This window comes from Notolabrus celidotus, chromosome 7 (assembly GCF_009762535.1).
Source record: "Notolabrus celidotus isolate fNotCel1 chromosome 7, fNotCel1.pri, whole genome shotgun sequence".
Classification (NCBI taxonomy): Eukaryota; Metazoa; Chordata; class Actinopteri; order Labriformes; family Labridae; genus Notolabrus; species Notolabrus celidotus.
In genome coordinates, this window is record NC_048278.1 from 33,454,889 (window position 1) to 33,473,342 (window position 18,454).

An 18,454-nucleotide genomic window follows, 5' to 3' on the forward strand; every position below is an offset into this window, starting at 1 on the left:
TGTGTACACAGTTTTAGGTGGTATGGGTAATAACAAGCAGATGTAAGTTTAATTATTATTTTCTAGTCTCAAAACTTTGAACAACCTAATCAAAATAGTGTTGTTATTGTCCCCAGTCTCCCCTACTTTGTGGCATTTTAACAGCCTCTTCCTCTACGTGCATGGTTCTCCTTTTTCCGATAGTACTTGAAGGCAGCACCAGTGTTTTACCCCGAGCCCCACCTTCTGCCTCGCGGCCAGGTAAGCAAACTTTCCCAGAGTTATTCACACCTGTCCGGCGTCACTCAACAAACTCACCCCACAGACTGTGAGGACACTTCCCGAGCTCCAGGAAGGAGGGGGGGTTAGTCTCCGTCACAACCATGGCCGATTCCCAGCTCATGTGCATGGAGGACGGCCACATCGGTGTCAAGATCCCCGAGACCAAACCCGAGTTCTACTACAGCGAGGAGCAGCGCGCGGCCATCGAGGAGCTGCTCAAGAATGGCGACGGTGCCTTTAAGATGCGCCTCAGTGAAGACAACATGAAGGACTTTCTGTCAGCCAGAGAGGTCAAACATCTACTGAGCACTTTCAAGAAGTACGACGTGGGGGATGGAGACAGTAAGGGCAGTAACAACCAGGCAGGGGCTGACGCAGACTCAGGGATCCAGTCCACCTACTGGCCCCAGATGTCAGACACTGAGGTCCCACAGCTGGACAATGGCTGGCCCAATGGGAGCATGTTCAGAGGGGTGACCCGGGTGGCCGTGCACACACACCCGCCTAAAGAAAACGGACCTCACATCAAGGAGGTGGTGAGGAGGCTCATCCAGGAGGCCAGCAAGGTGAGGGGGGAGCAGGGGACCTAACAGCTGTTTATTCACCATCATGTGACTTTGAATACTTGTGCTATGAATGCATTAATGCAGATCATTTAGAAGGTAAAGGTGTGAGTCAATGCAACTTTTTAAACTTCTAAAACTTCCATTATAACACTTTTTTTTTTTAGTTTTTGTGAATGGATGAATCACAGAAAATTACAGACACAAGTGTGAGATTATTGTCTTAGAATAAACCTTTAAAGTAGGAAAGTAATATCAATAAACGTGATAGAAGCACTTTTATTCACTGTGCCAGTCTATTCATCACCATTTACAGGAAGTTGCAATCATTTCATCACCTCCTTGAGTCCTATAAACCCCTGTGTCCTAGTTCTCTAAGTCAGGGGTTCCCAAAGTGTGGGTCGGGACCCCCCTAGGGTTGTGAGATGTCTTCCAGTAAAAAATTTATCTAAAATTAGTACATTTTATGCTACCCATTACAGTAAAAAATATAGACAAAAATAGTAGCTAAACTTGAAATAAAACCTTAAAAATAGAAAATGTAATGAGTTTTCTGCCTTTCTTTGTTGCCAGATGACTCCTAAGTTTAGGGTTAGTGAACAGTTCATTATCAAAAGCATCAGTAGCAGTAGGTTAATTCATAACGGCACAGGAAACACAGACACATGCTCATATAGGTAAGGTAAATTTCTGCAGACCAGCTAAATGAAGCCACATTAAATCACTTTGAGGGAGAGTGGGGGTCACGAGTCATTGGCACCTATATTTTGGGGGTCGTGGGGTGAAAAGTTTGGGAACCCCTGCGCTAAGTCCCCTACATCCATTACACACCTACACTATCAGTATTATTGTGCACATGGATACACTGGATGTTACATCTCTGTCTTTAAATATTAAGATGCTGGTCTTGGGGCAGAGATAAACAGACCGGTTTAGGTAAACCTACAAAGTAAGCAAATCTGAGTACATGACAACAATAGAGATTAGTCACCTAAAAGCTATCACAACAAGGGGAAAAAACACAATTATGTTTATGATGTTTGTTTGAAAACCTGTCAGGTGAACTATTAAGGAACAATGTTGTTATGGTGGATTGGAACCATAGACTGTATAAATAATGGACGTAGTCTACATAAATTAGTAGGCCTTGATGAATCTCATGCACGGCAAAGAGATCAAATATTTAAAACCATACAAATCCATACTCATTTCAAAAACCTCAAACATAAGGTTCAGATATGACCATGGGTGCTGAGGGGGAGAATCATCAGAATAAGCACCTTAAATGAACCGCCTGACCTGAGTGACCTTTGCTCTGTGTTTGCTGTTGAGTGGAAGTACAGCACTCAAGCACCTTTAATTTATGACTATACAGGACTGTCTTGTGGATTTATGGTACTCATATTAATGCCAGAGTCTGTAGAGTCTGTTCCCGAGCAGTTTCTTCTTGGTAACAATGGTTGGCTATCAATAAATAACAGACAGCTACTATGAACTGTTGTTAAGCTATAAACAATAGCATGTAATAAATATTGATAAAGTAGTATGTAAGGTCACTTTAACAGGACCCAAGTTAACTAACAAGGGTTGGGCATAATGACAATAAAAAATAAAATAAAATAAATAATAATAAAAATAATAATAATAAAATTGATAATGCTAATACAATTGATAATAATAATAACAGTGATAATAACAACAACATATTAATAATGATCATAATACAATAAAAAATATGATAATACAAATATTAATAGTAACAAAAAATATATTCTGATGATAATAATAAAAATAATACTAAAAATAATAATACAATTAAACTAATAATAAAACTGATAATAACAACAACAACAAAATAATAATTATAATAATACAATAAAAAATATGATGATAATAATAATAATAATAATAATAATAATAATAATAATAATGTAATGATAATATAACTAATACTGATAATAAAATTGGTAATAACAACAACAGAATAATAATAATAATAATAATAATAATAATAATAATAATAATAATAATAAAATATTATGATGATAATAATGATAATAATGATAATAATAAGAATAATAAGAATAATAATACCATAAATAATTATAATAAAATTGATAATTACAAAAACAAGAACAACAAAGAATGATAATATAATAAAAAATATAATAATAATAATAATAATAATAATAATAATAAGAAGAAGAAGAAGAAGAAGAAGAAGAGTAATAAAATAAATAATTATAATAAAATTGATAATCACAAAAACAACAACACAAAATTATAATATAATAAAAAAAAATAATAATGATAATTATACATTATTTTGCATTACTTTTCCTAATAAAGTCCTTTTAAATGTATTAAGACAGATATTCGTCATCTGCTTCAGTTTATGGTTGCCAACCAACCCAAACTCTCTCCCTGGCTCTCACATTGTTTGCACCACTCTTGAGTTCACCCAACCTCCTTCAGCATTATCCTCCGTTGCACAAGTCCCAGACGGGTTGAATGAACGCTGGAGTGATTAATACCTCCTCACACAGTCTTTTAGAGCCTGGAGTGGGCTCATGTATTTGAGTTGCTCATCCAAATGTTTACTCATGGACTGCCAGAGCTCTGCTGAGTCATGTTTTCCGCACACTCAGTGTAACGCAGAGAGACAGGGGTCCGGGGCTGCTGGGCTCACCCTGTGTTCACTCTGAAACTGGGTCAGGGAGGAACGAAACACATGTCTGTCAGATAGTTAGTCAGGTTTTTTTAATTGGCTTTATTATGTAAGTAATCTGTTGATTTCCCAAGAGAAATCCCCTGTCTTTTGCTGTCACTCCCTATTCTACCTATTTTCTTTTTCACTTTATTTAAAAGATCTCTTTGCAATGAATACACCTGAATCATTGCCTGTGTGGAAATCCCATCACCAGCCTCTGAATGCTGCTTCAAAGAAAGATGAGAATCAGTCTTAGCTTCCTTGTTCTGCCTTTCAGTGATGACATTACATTAAAGAGCGTCCAGCATCTGTACACGTCAGCTCAGTGTTTAGTTAACCAGTTCAACTCCTTTTATGATTTCCAGATAAACCACAGATTGGAACTAAACGCATGATTGTAGGCGTTTCCTTAACTTGTCAGAGAGAGTAGTTAGTTAATTACACAGCGGGTTGTTGAGCCCGGTGTGCTTGTGAGGAATGCATCAAACATACCAGCTCTGTGTTTGTCTTTATCAGAAAGGCAAGAAGCTCTTCCTAAAAAAACACGCCAAAGATAACACACGCTGAGCAAACCAGTTCTCCTGAAAGCAGCGAGCACAGATATCAAACATGTTCTTCTCAGTGATTGTCTTTGTTTACAGCTGGAATACTTCACAGCACAGTCAGCTGTTCACAAGTGTCAGCTTGTATCGCTGTGGTTTACCCACACAGGTCAGCTCTGTGGTTCTCCTCACAGAGAGACCCGATGGAAAGGTCAGGCCTTTTTTCTTCCTGACAAAGAAACACTTGTTGCAAATTCAAAGAGACAGTTTTCCATGACTTTGTCTTTTTCAGGGATGGTGGAACAGTCGCATAATAGACATTTCCCAAAAAACTCCCTCCTCTTCCTCTGCTGGACATGTCCCAACATGCTTGAAAAGACAAAGTCTCTCTCTCTCTCTCTCTCTTTGTCTTTCTGTTTAACCTCTTATCTTCCTTCCTGTACTTCTATCAAATATGATTATTGAATGGACCAAGCTTGCAAAATCTGTCTAAGCAGACTTGGCTTTTGATCTTAATTGTTCACTTCAAATGTCATCCTTCTGGCTCCACCATCCAATCCTGAACTCCATCATATGATCATGAGCATAATCCTCCTGTCAGGGCACGACTGCCTTTTTTTTGACCAGTGTATCAGCACAATCCAGTCTCTTCACCTGCACAAACAAAGCTAGGCACACCAGCTAGTGGTTCCTTTTCCTGTCAGGAGAGCCTGATGTCCTGTTAAAACTGAATTAGCACAACCGCTACACGCAACAATTTACCATGATAACAACAGATAAAAAGCAAAGCTACACCAATGAAAAAATATCAACACAATCAAACATGACCAATTAGACTTAATACCACCTACTCAAGCGCCAACCTCCAGCCACTGCGGAGGTGTTAAAACCTGCAGTTCATCGAGTTTCCACTTGAGACTGGCTCCAGAAGTTTTGGAAACCAAATACACACACATTCAAAAAATCCGATGTTAACATCAGAAATAAACATGTTTACAGCCTGGTACAAAAAACGAGTGTAGTCTGGATAGCTCATTTCTCTATCGGCACACACTGTATGAGGGGTGAATTTTTTCATAATGCGGCAATCAATCAATCAACCTTTATTTGTATAGCGCCAAATCACAACAAATGTTATCTCAAGACGCTTTAACAAACAGAGCAGGTCTAGACCACTCTATGTCAAATTATGAACAGAGACCCAACTTCAAGACTGGGTAAGACTCAGTCTGACCCCACCTTAATCCACCATGAGCATTGCACCTCACAGTATTTAGCTAGTTACAAGCGAGGAAAAACTTCCTTTTAACAGGCAGAAACCTTGAGCAGAACCAGACTCAGGTTAGACAGCCATCTACCTCGACCGAGTTGGGTCTTTAAAGAATGATAGAGGAGAATAAGAGATAGAGGGAGAGGTGATAGTGATGAGACAAGTAGCAGAAGCTGTTGCCGCTGGAGTCCAGCACGCCTGTATCAGCTAGAGTCTTGAAGGTCTGCAGCAGGAGGATGCCTACGGCAGCTCAGAGGAACCTACGAGACAAGGGAGCTCAGGGACTCCAGAAAGGTCTATGGTTAGTAACTTTCAATGAGACAGGCAGAGTTAAAGCAAGTGATGAAGGGGTTGGGGGGAAGGGGGTGAGATAGGATCCCAGTAGTAGTAGGATTGAGTAGCTCACATCTCTCTGTCCATCTCAGACTTCAATCTAAATATGTGTTGTGTGAGAAACCAGATTAATGTACTCTCTGACATTAGTAACCCTGGTCTTTGTGTAGTGCTGCAAATATGTCAATATTTAATTTACAGTACTTAAAGCTGTTTAAGACATGCAGCATTTTGATTGACAGTCTGGCAGTAAGTGCAATAAGGACTGTGCATGCTTATTTTTTAAACTGGGCCTCATGTAAGGACACTTTAGATTTCTGTTTTGAAAATTAAATTCATCTGGAACATATTAACCAGCTGAACACATTCATGCTGTGAAGACAATAAAGCCTTGTTTTAATGACCAAGTGGCCTCTCCTCTATTGTATCCCCTTCAGAGCACATGTGTATCTTTTATCTTGGGTTAAAAAAAAATCTTATGCCTGATTATTCTTTATATTTGGGAATCATGAAGTCACAGAGTCTTCATGAAACCTAACAGCTATGCAGTATGCAGGCGTGTGTGCCACATACCCACTAAGACAGCTGGATTTCTGTACATCCGCTACACAGAACATCCTGGAGTACTTAAGAAGTGATATTTTATGACAGGGCTTTCCCTTTAATCCAAGGAGTGTGGCTGAACAGATGTAATGCAGGTGTACGCCTCTCAAAAGAACAGCATCAAAGAGACATGATGTAATAATTACAAGGTACTCCAGGTTCTTTCTCTGAGTGAGAATGTTGGAGACAATGAAAACACACCCTTGTTTACATTCATGAGCACGTCATCAGTCTGCAGAGCTCTGGGCTGACAGGTGTGCTCGACAATCCAGACGGCTCAGTTTAATAAGTGTTAAAAAATAAGCAATTAGTGATCGATTCAAATATTTAAAACTTAGGAAGATGCATGAGAAACAAAAGTTTTACAGATTAAAACATTTCCCCTCCAAACGATCACTTCAGCAGTTTAATTTCAGGTCATACAGTAAGATGTAGCAGCAAACTGAAAATGCCAACTCAGCAGAGAGTGTTAGGTTTCCCAGCAGCCACCCAAAACCTGGGAACAGACACATTTAGCACGACACTAATTACACGACTGTCAAAGCTGTGAGTGACGATCACAAGCCATGGAAACCTCAAACATGCAGCAGATGAACTGAAAGGACTGTGAACACTCTGAGAGTCTGAGGTGATCACATCTCGCTGCTTAAATCTCATTGGCTGTATCGTTTTAGTTTCTTAGGATGAACTTTTTCAGAAGGTTTCATACCCAGCCTGTTAGCATGCCCCTCAGATATGTGTGAATACATACACTACACTATATGTGTTGTGGGTGTGGTGGTGCTTATCACTCCAGGACTGCTGGTTGAAAGAGAACTTTGCTACCTCTCTCTGTAGGATGGTGGGGTTTTCTTTTCCTTGTTAGGAGGTAGGGACAGGGGGAGTGTGTGTGCAAAGAACTATGGTGTGCTCTTTCTTTATGGACTCCTTTTTGGTCCACTGAGCTTAGAGCAAGGCTTAGGAATGCACATTAATTCTTTGTTATCATTGAAATGTTCACATTTGGACTGTGAGATGGAGCCCCAATATAGCTTTTTGCAACAAGTAGATTAGTTTGTACTGATTTAAGTGCAAGATCAGCGAGCATGAAGGAGGTAAAAGAAAAATCCCTTAGGTGAATATAGAAGAGTACATCTGCTCCTTGGTCTGTGTTGGACTTGGAGCATTCAGAGGCCGGGCTTGTTGAGCTGTTGGGTTTAGTGTGGTCTGAAATCAGAGTTAGCTACACCACTGGTTATGACGGTCATAAGAAATGGATTTTGTTGCACCAAATGTGTTAAAATTATTGTATTGAATTCACATTTTCACAAGAACCATGGTGTGCTCTTTCTTTATTAACTCATTTTTGGTCCAGTGAGCTTAGAGCAAGGCTTAGGAATGCACATTGACACTGCCATCATAGAAATGTTCACATTTTGGCTATGAGATGGAGCCCCAACTAGCTTTTTGCAACAAGCAGATTAGTTTGTACTGATTTAAGTGCAAGATCAGCGAGCATGAAGGAGGTAAAAGAAAACCCCCTTAGGTGAATACAGAAGAGTGCATCTGCTGCTTGGTCTGTGTTGGACTTGGAGCATTCAGAGGCCGGGCTTGTTGAGCTGTTGGGTTTAGTGTGGTCTGAAATCAGAGTTAGCTACACCACTGGTTATGACGGTCATAAGAAATGGATTTTGTTGCACCAAATGTGTTTAAATTATTGTATTTAATTCACATTTTCACAAGAACTATGGTGTGCTCTATCTTTATGGACTCCTTTTTGGTCCACTGAGCTTAGAGCAAGGCTTAGGAATGCACATTAATTCTTTGTTATCATTGAAATGTTCACATTTGGACTGTGAGATGGAGCCCCAACTTGCTTTTAGCTACAAGTAGATTAATTTGTACTGATTTAAGTGCAAGATCAGCGAGCATGAAGGAGGTAAGTAAAAGGAAAATCCCTTAGGTGAATAAAGGAAAGCACATCTGCTCCTTGGTCTGTGATGGACTTACACAGGACTTCTACCAGATCCGTGTCCGGTCCGTCTCCGATCCGCTGCAGTCCGGTTCTGTGCTCTCTCGTCCATAAACACCCACTGGTTGCGTTTTCAGTACGCAGCGTGGATCAGGACTGCCAGACAGCTGGAGTCATGTGACCAAGGTTTTCCCACGGTAATCCCTGAATCAAGGATTCCCCTCCTCCTCTTCTCATCCATGTTGTCTCCATGGTCCTCTGAAAACCTCTGACCTGTTGGCTCCCCGCTGGACACGGATCTGGTGGAATTTGTCCGTTAGCTACACCACTGGTTATCACGGTCCTAACAAATGGATTTTATTGCACCTGATGTGTTTAAATGTGTGTGTGTGTAATTCACATTTCAGCCACTAGGAGTCACAAATGGAATCTAGATTTTCTGATCTGTTAAAGCCCTCTGTAGTTGATCATTTCCATCAATGTTTGCTGCACGACCTAAGTTTGAACTCAGCCGTGTCGTCCTCACCACTTCTTGCATCACTTGCATTTTTCACAAGTTGCAGTGAAGGATACTCGACTGCCGGCCCTGATGAATCCCCTTTTTTGGTCAAAGTGAAGTGCAAACCTCAGCTTACCCCGGACTCTGGCAAAGGAGAGAGCAGGAGCTGAAACCTTCCTGAAGACAGAGACAGATTGAAGTCTTTAAGTCCTCCACCTCTCTCCTTTTGTTGTTACTACACTGTGTCTGTGATCTGTCAGCCTGACTGGAACTCAGCAGCAGGAAATATGGTGTTTTCCAGCAGCTTGCACTCTTTAATGTGGCCTCACTGTGCCCTCTGGGTGAGTGCATCAGTGGGAGATAAAGTACTTAAGTTAGACAGACCGGCTTCACCTGCTGGGTTCTTTTTTATCCGTCGAAGAAGACATTCTTCCTTAATGCATTTTATAGATTTGTTTTTCTTGGCTACAGAAAGGTAACATAGTTCTGAGTCTGAGCTCACACTTTGTTTTTTACTTCCTTTTTACTGCCTTCATTATCAACACTCACCCAGCGGGGGATTCCCAACCTCTTCACAAATATGAAATCATAATTATGAAGGCTTGACAATATATTCTTCAGATTGTTAATCCTAAAACTTTTTTTTTGCTGCTAGCTTTTCAGCATGTGTTTAGCTTTTGTCTTGTGTAACCCACAGTGCCACAGATTTTCTCCCACAGGGCTGCAGCTCTCTGTTTGAGATTCTGGAATAAATTAGTCATAGAGCCGCTCTGACTGCCACAGACTCCAGAGACACACTCCAGAGGGGGCAGGGGTTTGTTGAAGATCGAATGCTGGAGAATCAAAACACTCTAAACCCAATGAGGAATGTTTTAAGAAGACATGTTTGCCTTTAAATGTAATTAGCAAAAGAGAACTCTTGTGTCTCTTTGAGCTAAGGGAGCACAATGAATCAGTGGTGATGCAGTGCCATAATTACCCTACAGTTAAAGATGAGTCTCATTTTTAAATGTAGCTCTGATTCCTCAACTTCAGTATTTGTTTAATCCCCCAGCTTTTCATCAAAATGTTGTAAAATCAAGGTTTTACCCCTAAAAAGATGCTCTCTTGGTCCTGATACAATCCAGCAGTCCCTATGTAGCGTCCACTGATACCATTCTTGCCTCAGTTCCTCGCTTAAGCAATTCCCAATTCTCTTTTCCCAAACATTTCCTGACCCTCCCTATAACGCCAAGCATATCAAATTTGATACATCAGTTTTTGAGACCTCTATATCAGGGGTTCCCAAAGTGTGGGTCGGGGCCCCCTGGGGGGTCGAGAGACACCAATGGGGGGTCGCGAGATGTCTTCCAGATTTTATTTTATTTTTTTAAGCAATCTGAATTTGCTTATTTTACCCATTATAGTAAAAATATAGACAGAAATAGTAGTTACATTTGAAATAAAACCCTGCAAATAAGTTTCTTTGTCTCTAGATGACTCTTAAAGTTAGGGTTAGCTAACAGTTAATTAACAAAAGGATTAATAGTAGCAGGTCAATTCTGCACAGCCACATCTGCATGTAGGTCAATTCATTTTGAAGTATAACGCAACATTTAACCACTTCGAGGGACTGATGGGGTCACAAGTCTTTGGCACCTATATTCTGGGGGTTGTGGCCTGAAAAGTTTGGGAACCCCTGCTCTACATCATCAGTGTGATATATTTTTTCCGAAAAAAAAAAGATGTATAGAATCAGATACATGCAGTGCACGGATAATCCACCAGGTGTGAGTAATTCATGCACCAGAAGAAAGTCACTTGAGACTTCCAAAATGTCAGCTGTGGATCAGAGACCCACTCAAGGTTTTTCAGGGATATTTTTGCCAATTTTGAAAAAGGTTTGGATGAAAGAAACTTTCAAATTGTTTCTGAAACTTCAAGAGGAATAGTTACAGGATTGATGCAATGTGAAACGAATTAATATTTCATAACTTAATTTATCGTCAAATCATGTTGAAAATGTGTTTCAAAATTGATACAGCAGGTATTTTTTTGCAGACCTGTCAATCATAATTTAATTAAATTTCATACATGATGCATTCCATAAAGCAATAGAGCCTTTTTAATATTTAAGAACATGTTTAAAATGACATAATGAGATATATTTAGAGTAGAAATTGAGATATTAGTAAACTATGTTGTATTTTTATAAATGCAACCTGCTGTATCATGATGATTGATGACTAGTTGAATGTTTAAATGGCTCCCTAGTCCCTAATTCTCTTTTTCTCATTGATTTCCACTAAAAATTGAACAATTCAGAGAATAAATATACAATAAATACACAATAAATTACTTTTTTTTTGTTGCGTAGCAGATACAGAATATGTTTGACGTTGTCGTGCAATATGAAAAAAAAATATTTCTAGGTTTGAAATTACTTTGGGAAAAAGTTGAAGAAAACTCAAAGTTTAACAGGTTAAAAAGGTTGTTTTTATATGTTTTAGTTTGTTTAAAAAAATAGGAACTTTGAGCAAAAAAATTGCAACAAGATGCCTGATGTATCAAATATGATACAAAAAAATATATATATATTTTCATTTTTCAGAAGGTCCAATAAACACTCCATTGTCAAAGAATTCGAATTTTCTGTCAATTATTTGATGGTTCAGGCTTTACAGGGTTAACTGTCCTATCAAATTAAAGCAAAATGTCTCAAAACTGTCTCTAAGAAGTAAAACCCTTCTTATCTCTTGATCTTGCTTTGAGTTGTAATCTTGAGCAGTGCTGTTCATTTACTTCCAGTGTGCAGGAAAAAGTGTGGCCAAAGCAAAAGAAGTGAACAAATCAGCGCTAATGCAAACCAGCAACAACAATGTAGCTTTTTAATCAACTCTAAACAGACATGTGCACATGTGATCAGTTAAGATTTGAGTTGCATCAGAGGTTGAGTGAGTCACTGAGTCATAAATCATTGAAGATTAAATTGTTTTGTTTTGGCTTCTGTCCAATAAAATCATTATTGTTGTCCTCACCAAGCTGGCTTTCTCTCGTCTTCCTCTTGTACCTGTGCCAAAGGTGTTGTTGGAATAAAATGGAGCTCCTTGCATTAAGCAAAAATCTGTCTCTTAAAAACCTAAACCGTTAAACTTCCCCTCTCTCTCTTTCTCTCTTTCAGGTGATAGCGATAGTGATGGACATCCTCACAGACGTCCACATCCTGCAGGACCTGATGGATGCAGCCTGGCGTCGCTCTGTGCCCGTTTACATCTTGTTGGACATCCAAGCCGTGCCTCATTTTCTGGATATGTGCTCCAGGCTGCAGATTGGCTCTCAGCATCTTCGGGTATGGTGACATTACATAAGAGTTAAATGTTTCATAATATGTCACAAGGGAAGGGAATGATGTTGGACACATTGAACAGATATTAATTGAAATATTCAGAAATCTCTCACCTGTGTGATCTTAAGGCTTAAAAAGACCAAAGGCTTGGCATAGAGCTGAATCTATGACTGTTAAAACGTACTAATCCCGGGTTAATTAAAATGTCTTTGGTATATGTCACAACATGCTCATAAGTCTCAACCATGCCTAAACTGTTGGGGCCATCATGTGATACAAACTACCTTGAATGTCCTCAGAGGCAATTTGTGTTACCGCCCAGCTCACAAACCTTTAAAGCCCCTCAGACAAACGACCAAGATCCAAATAATCCATTGCAGCTGTTATCAGTACTGCATTAAAAAAGCACATCAAACAAACAATAGAACTATTCATAATAATCTATACTAGCTTTTGTCAGTCTGTAAATAATTGCACACCAACGGAAAGGTAGAAGGCATATCATATCCCCCATAAATCTCTCCTGGGCTGAAATCTAAATCAGTTTGAGGTCAGATCTATGCCGTGTGCACTGCGCTACAAAAAATATTCAGACTAGTAGACAAAGAAATGGAATTGTACAACATAAGAGGGTGGTATTTTAAAAGAGAGCAGATATAAATTTGGTGCTATTTATGGCAACAACAAAAAAAGAAGCTGTGTTCAGGAAGCAAATCAAAAAAAGCTCAACATTTTGGTTACCTCCATCTTTTCTGGGTTCAATTCTTAGAGAAGGGAGTGCAATTCTAACTGCAGAAGAGAAACTATGTCTCTTCTCTTAATCTCCTCTATCCCACTTTCCAACTCAGTCTCAGCAGATGTGTGTCTAACATGAGTCTGGTCCTGCTGGAGGTTTCTGCCTGTTAAAGGAAGTTTGTCCTTGCCACTGTAACTTGCTAAATGCTGCAAAGTGCTCTGCTCATGGTGGATTAAGATGAGATCAGACTGAGTCCTGTCTGTAAGATGGGACTGGATCTTATCACATCTTGATGTTGGGTCTTTGTTCATAATAGAACATAGAGTACGGTCTAGACCTGCTCTGTTTGGAAAGAGTCTTGAGATAACGTTTGTTGTGATTTGGTGCCATGATTGATTGATTGAAATGTCTTGAAATATTTAATTTTGAGTTTTTCAAACACCGCCAGGGTGCTTTGAAATGTTTAACTAATAGGGTGCTGGTGGCCCAGCGGTCTAAGCCCATAGTCCTTGTCGCAGAGGTCGCTGGTTTGACTCCCGGCCGTGACCATTTACTGCATGTCCTCCCCCACTCTCCACTCCCCACATTTCCGGTCTCTCTTCAGGTGTCATATTCAGAATGGCAAAAATGTCCCAAAAATATAACTTTAAGTAATAACAGTGTTTTAGTTGAGTTGATGTTGAAATATGCTCTGTTTCTCTTTTCTTTAAACTTCAAGTAGACATTAAAGCCTGACTTAAATTTAAAGACACTAGGCCTCCACTCTATTTGAGAGTTTCAGATTAAGGAATCCAAACTCCTTCCTGTGTCCATCATCACTTTGTTGAAATTCCCTGTTGAATGATTTTCTGTTCACTGATTGTGATCTTTCTGCAGAAAATACAAGCCAGATCACTTCAAGGAATCGGCTTCAATATGTCCTTCGGCAGATTTCCTGGTTCCCTGTGTAACAAGTACATGCTGGTGGACGGAGACAAAGTCATGTTTGGCTCTTACAGGTGAGTTCTGTGCTCAGTCTGGTGCTGCTCTGAGCTTTAGCATATTAAACCAGTATAAGGCCCATTTTGTGTTATTTTCCTTGTGTTGGGGTTATTTGTGTGCTGATAATTCGGCTTTTAGTATTGAATTAAAGGTCATGTATTATGCAAAATCAACTTTTTAATGGTTTTCTAACAGAAATGTGTGTCCCTGGCATGTCTACAATCCCCCCCCCCCCTAAAATGAAAAAAATCCATTCAGCCCCTGTTTTGCTTCCTCCATCTTTCAGTAAATGTGTGCTGAAACCAGCTGCATTTATTTACCAAAATAGCTCCCAGGAAATAAGCTCAGACAGCTACAGTTAGCCTAGCCACATAGCTACATGTCCGTAACTGTGTACAAAGACACACGTGGGCATACTGACAAATAAAATAACCAGATACTCAAAATCTGTGACCATTGCTTCAGAAAGGTCCTGCTGCAGGCGCCTCTCCGTCAGGATCAGATTCTGGATCAGATTCAGAGGGTTGAAGTAACGCGGGTCTGTGAGCGGCCGTGTCTATGCAGCCAACATGTAAACATTAGATCAATGTGCTGTACAGCCGAGGCCACATCCACTTCCTGAGGGGGCGCGGTCAGAGAGCTCATTCTCATTTAAAGGCACAGACACAGAAAACAGCCAGTTCTGAGCAGGGCTGGAACAGATGGGTTTACAGGCAGACCAAAATCTGAAATCAAAGTGTTCTTTTGAGCAATAAAATTCAAAGACATGTTTTGGGGACCTCTGAGACCAATATAACTTGATGGAAAGGAGCATAATATGTCACCTTTAACAGTAATTAAGAGTTGAAGCTTCTTGGCGTAAGGTTTGCTTTTTTTAATAAGGATGCAGAGGTGATTCTACACAATGCATGTGGTGCAAAAGTGAGGACATCTCCAGCCTGCTCTGCTTTTCATAGTTCATGACGCTCAGATAAATCATGATGTCATTATCTCATGAAAAGAAACACCTTGGTGTTGGTGGTGATAGAGGAAAAGTTAGAGGTCGACCAGAGTCCTCAAAGTTATTCGTGTCCTTGGAAATATGGATGCCAAATTTCTCATCGTACAAAAGCTTCATATTTAACCCTCCTGTTATGTCGGGGGTCAAATTGACCCTTTTTAAGGTCTATTTTAGGCAATATGTGCCTTCCAAACCAGCTAAATGCAGCATGAAAATCTGGGCAGCATGCATAATTTATCAACATCACTTCATAAAAAGAAATAAATTCAAAATTTAAAATAAAATAAACAAAAATATAGGTCATGTCAAACTGATTTATTTATATTTAGGACTTTACAATGTACATTAAAAAAGTTTTAACATGAATTTTAATGAAAAATGAGTGAGTTATCCTCATTGAACCATGATCTGTGAGGATTAAAGAACACCAATGGACTAAATCTTGATTTAAATGGTTAGTAATGGAGTTAAACATTATATTTAAAAAAAATGTGCATTAGGATTTTTTGGTGTTCTGACACTTTTGGATAATTGAATATTCCCCGGGTCAAATTGACCCAGGAAGATTATTGCTGTTCCAGAGAAACTAACATAACAGGAGGGTTAAAGGAATGCCAATCACATGGCTGAAAACATGTGTTTAAAATGCTGCAGTTAACAACCAAAGCAATGCTGAAAGCTATTCTATTAAATTCACATGTGAAGTTGGAACCTCTTGATCAAGCTGATCATTAACTAACCAATGAGGACGCACTAAAGTTGCTAACTGTTGTCAACCCTCACCCTTGTCCCAGTTTCGCCTGGTGTACGTCTCGTATGGACCGGAACATGATCACCGTGATGAGCGGACAGGTGGTCGACTTCTTTGACCGAGACTTCCGGGAGCTTTACGCCATGTCTGATAAAATGAACCTCTACAAGGAGTTCCACGTCAGTCCACCTGCTGCCAACAAGACCGCAACACTATCTTCCAAAGTGGGACCCAAACGCCCACCTTTACCTGCCACCACCTCACGCTTCCAGGTCACCTTAGGGGACTCAAGGAAACCTGACATCCAGGTGCCTGCGCACAAATTCTACAACCCTAAATACTCACTGGTGTTTGACAACCCTCCACGTCCGACAGGGTCTCTGCAGGAGCCGGGACCTAAAAGAAAGCCCACTCTGGCTGAAGTTCTTGAGGAGACGGAGGAGGAAAAGCCACGAGTGGCGCGTAGTGATAAGACGGAGCGGATGAGTCCGATGGCCAAAATGGCGCCGAGTGACGTCTTCAAGAAGCCAAACGGGGTCACGTCAGAAAAGAAGGGACGGCGGACACTGAAGGTCAACTGGAATAAATTGACCAGTAAGGATCCGGCTCAGGGCCTTCCGGACAGTCAGAGCACTCCACCCAAAGACGCCAAAAAGAACTCTTCACCCGCAAAAACCCGTAAGAGCCCCCAGACCGCAGAAGCCAATAAGACTGAAGAGAGCGAAGACAGCTTTGATGTTGTCTTGAAAACTCCAGGCAAAAGGAAGAGTAAGAAGCAGTCCAAGCTGGGTCGGAGGTCGGTTTCTGAACAGGCAGTCAACGCTGGAGAAGACAACGAGAGTAAGTCAGAAATATCTTTGAATCCAGAGTGAACATGCATGAACAAATCCAGGTTTTTACAAACCATACTTGATCTGAAACAGGATGTGAAAGAATTAACTCCCTGCATCAAGCCACCTTTCTAATTACATTCCTGTTGTGTTTTTCTCACAGGTATTTCGAGTCATCGTCAAAGTAAGTCACCCTGCAAAGTCTCCTGAGGTGAACCTGTCGGTCTAACCACAGAGCACATTACGTTCTTGGAACGGTTCAAGGAAGGACTTCTTTAACACTCCCATCACCTTTGATCGAGCAGGAGTGTTAACATTTTATAAACAGCACCTTTAAAGGAAGACCAAATGAATGTACAGTCCTTCAGGTACTGAAACCGTGTGGTGCCAAATTTAAAATACTGAGGCGAAAGCCAACATGCTCGGGTGAAACTGTTACCCTCGAGGGGGATGCAGAGAGTTTTAATAAGATGTTCTTTTTTTGATTTACTGCATCTTGATTTCTCTGGAGTTTCTGGGTCAGAGCACATACATGTTGATACTGGAACAACTCTACTACAAACACTACTACTACTACTTTTTTAGAGGTTTTCAGGGAAACAAGAATTTAAGGGGAGCAGGTTTCTAATGTTACAAGTTCCTACACATTATCCAATATCTAAAAGTTAAACCATGTCCTTTAAAAAATAGAATTCATACCAGTAAGACTTCTATCAATCAATCAGACTTTATTTATAAAGCGCTTTTCATACAATGACATTGTAGCACAAAGTTATGTACATAAAAACAACTTAAAATAGAATAAATAAATAAAACAAATATATATATAAAAATAAAAAGACCCCCCATCCTGATCCAAACCCCAGCTCTGACCCCAAACTCACCCCACAATCCTAAGCTTAAGAACACAATATATGCAACACTGATAATAATAACAATAAAAAATAAAATAAATAAATAAATGAAAAAATAAACACTCATGATATCTTAATGAGGAAACATTGGAGGAAACATAAGATGTTAAAACTCAACACAGGAAATTAAACTCACCAAAATAAAATGAAATGCTAAGATAATAAAATGCTAAAATATTAAACCTTTAAAAAAAATGAATACATAAATACAATAAAAAGTGACAAAAATGTGAACTAGATAATCAATAAATAAATAAATAAATAAATAAAGTAGGGTGAAGTAAAAATATCCAAGGATGCATAAGACCCTTTCAGATAAAGGGAACCCAGTGTTGGAATGCATGTTTTAGCCTCAGCCAGTATTTTAGAGTTTACAGTGGATCCAGTGGATCTTTAAGTAAGTCATGTGATTAGCAGGCCAAGGCCCATTTACAGCGCCCTACAGTTCGACCAATCCTTCCCTCTCTTTTGCTCCCCATACAGATGTTTTACATAAGAATTTTTATCAAGCTCAATCAATAAAGATTTATTCAATGAGCGCCTTTCATACAAATCAAATGAATATGTATTTTTTTTTTTTAAGTTTAAGGCTTTTTTGCCTTTTATTGTCAGGACAGCTGAAGAGTGACAGGAAATGTGGGGAGTAGAGAGTGGGGGGAGGACATGCAGTGAATGGTCGACCGGCCGGGAGTCGAGCTGGCGACCGTTGTGACGAGGACTGTAGCCTCTATATGTGGGACGCTTAGACCGCTAGTCAACCAGTGCCCCAAATCAAATGCAATTTAAAGTGCTTCACAGCGCTTGATTTAGAAGTAGAGACTAATGCACACCGATTCCAATAAAATGTATATAAATGGACACCAAAGGGAAATTGCTGAGAAATAGTAAATACAAGATAAAACATGACTTGTTAAGACAATAAAAAAAGGTAAAAATAAAAGTCTTAAGATAAAAAAAAAAACACTCAAATAGAAATAAAAAAAATAGTAATTAGATAATAAAAATTTAAGTGTGAAAATAGAATATTTAAGTAAATATAAAATTAATTAAATAACATTAAAATAATAAATTAAAATGTGTTTAAAAAAACGTACATAAAAGCTGGACTAGATACATGGGTCTTTGATTTATTCAATTTTCAAAAGTTTCAATATTCCTGGCTCCTCTCAGATCCTCAAGAATCCT

General features: G+C 39.4%; 1 protein-coding gene and 1 long non-coding RNA gene across 2 annotated transcripts; one reads left to right on the forward strand and one right to left on the reverse strand.

Moving 5' to 3' along the window:
• The first annotated feature begins 191 nt into the window (after nucleotides 1-191).
• On the forward strand, nucleotides 192-17,151 carry fam83fb (family with sequence similarity 83 member Fb). The gene is made up of 5 exons (XM_034686938.1): nucleotides 192-827; nucleotides 11,893-12,060; nucleotides 13,670-13,791; nucleotides 15,569-16,365; nucleotides 16,519-17,151. The coding sequence occupies exons 1-5, from the start codon at nucleotides 363-365 to the stop codon at nucleotides 16,563-16,565; spliced, it is 1,599 nt and encodes a 532-aa protein (XP_034542829.1). The 5' UTR covers nucleotides 192-362; the 3' UTR covers nucleotides 16,566-17,151.
• Nucleotides 11,586-12,423, reverse strand: LOC117815306. The gene is made up of 2 exons (XR_004631791.1): nucleotides 12,171-12,423; nucleotides 11,586-12,054 (listed from the first exon to the last, which is right to left on the reverse strand). It is a non-coding gene; the product is annotated as an uncharacterized LOC117815306 (long non-coding RNA).
• Nucleotides 17,152-18,454: the final 1,303 nt, after the last annotated feature.

Coding starts and splice junctions, on each gene's coding strand:
- fam83fb (XM_034686938.1), top strand. CDS start 363: ATGGCCGATTCCCAGCTCATGTGCATGGAGGACGGCCACATCGGTGTC. Junction 828..11,892: donor TCATCCAGGAGGCCAGCAAG/GTGAGGGGGGAG, acceptor TCTCTCTTTCAG/GTGATAGCGATAGTGATGGA. Junction 13,792..15,568: donor GTCATGTTTGGCTCTTACAG/GTGAGTTCTGTG, acceptor CCCTTGTCCCAG/TTTCGCCTGGTGTACGTCTC.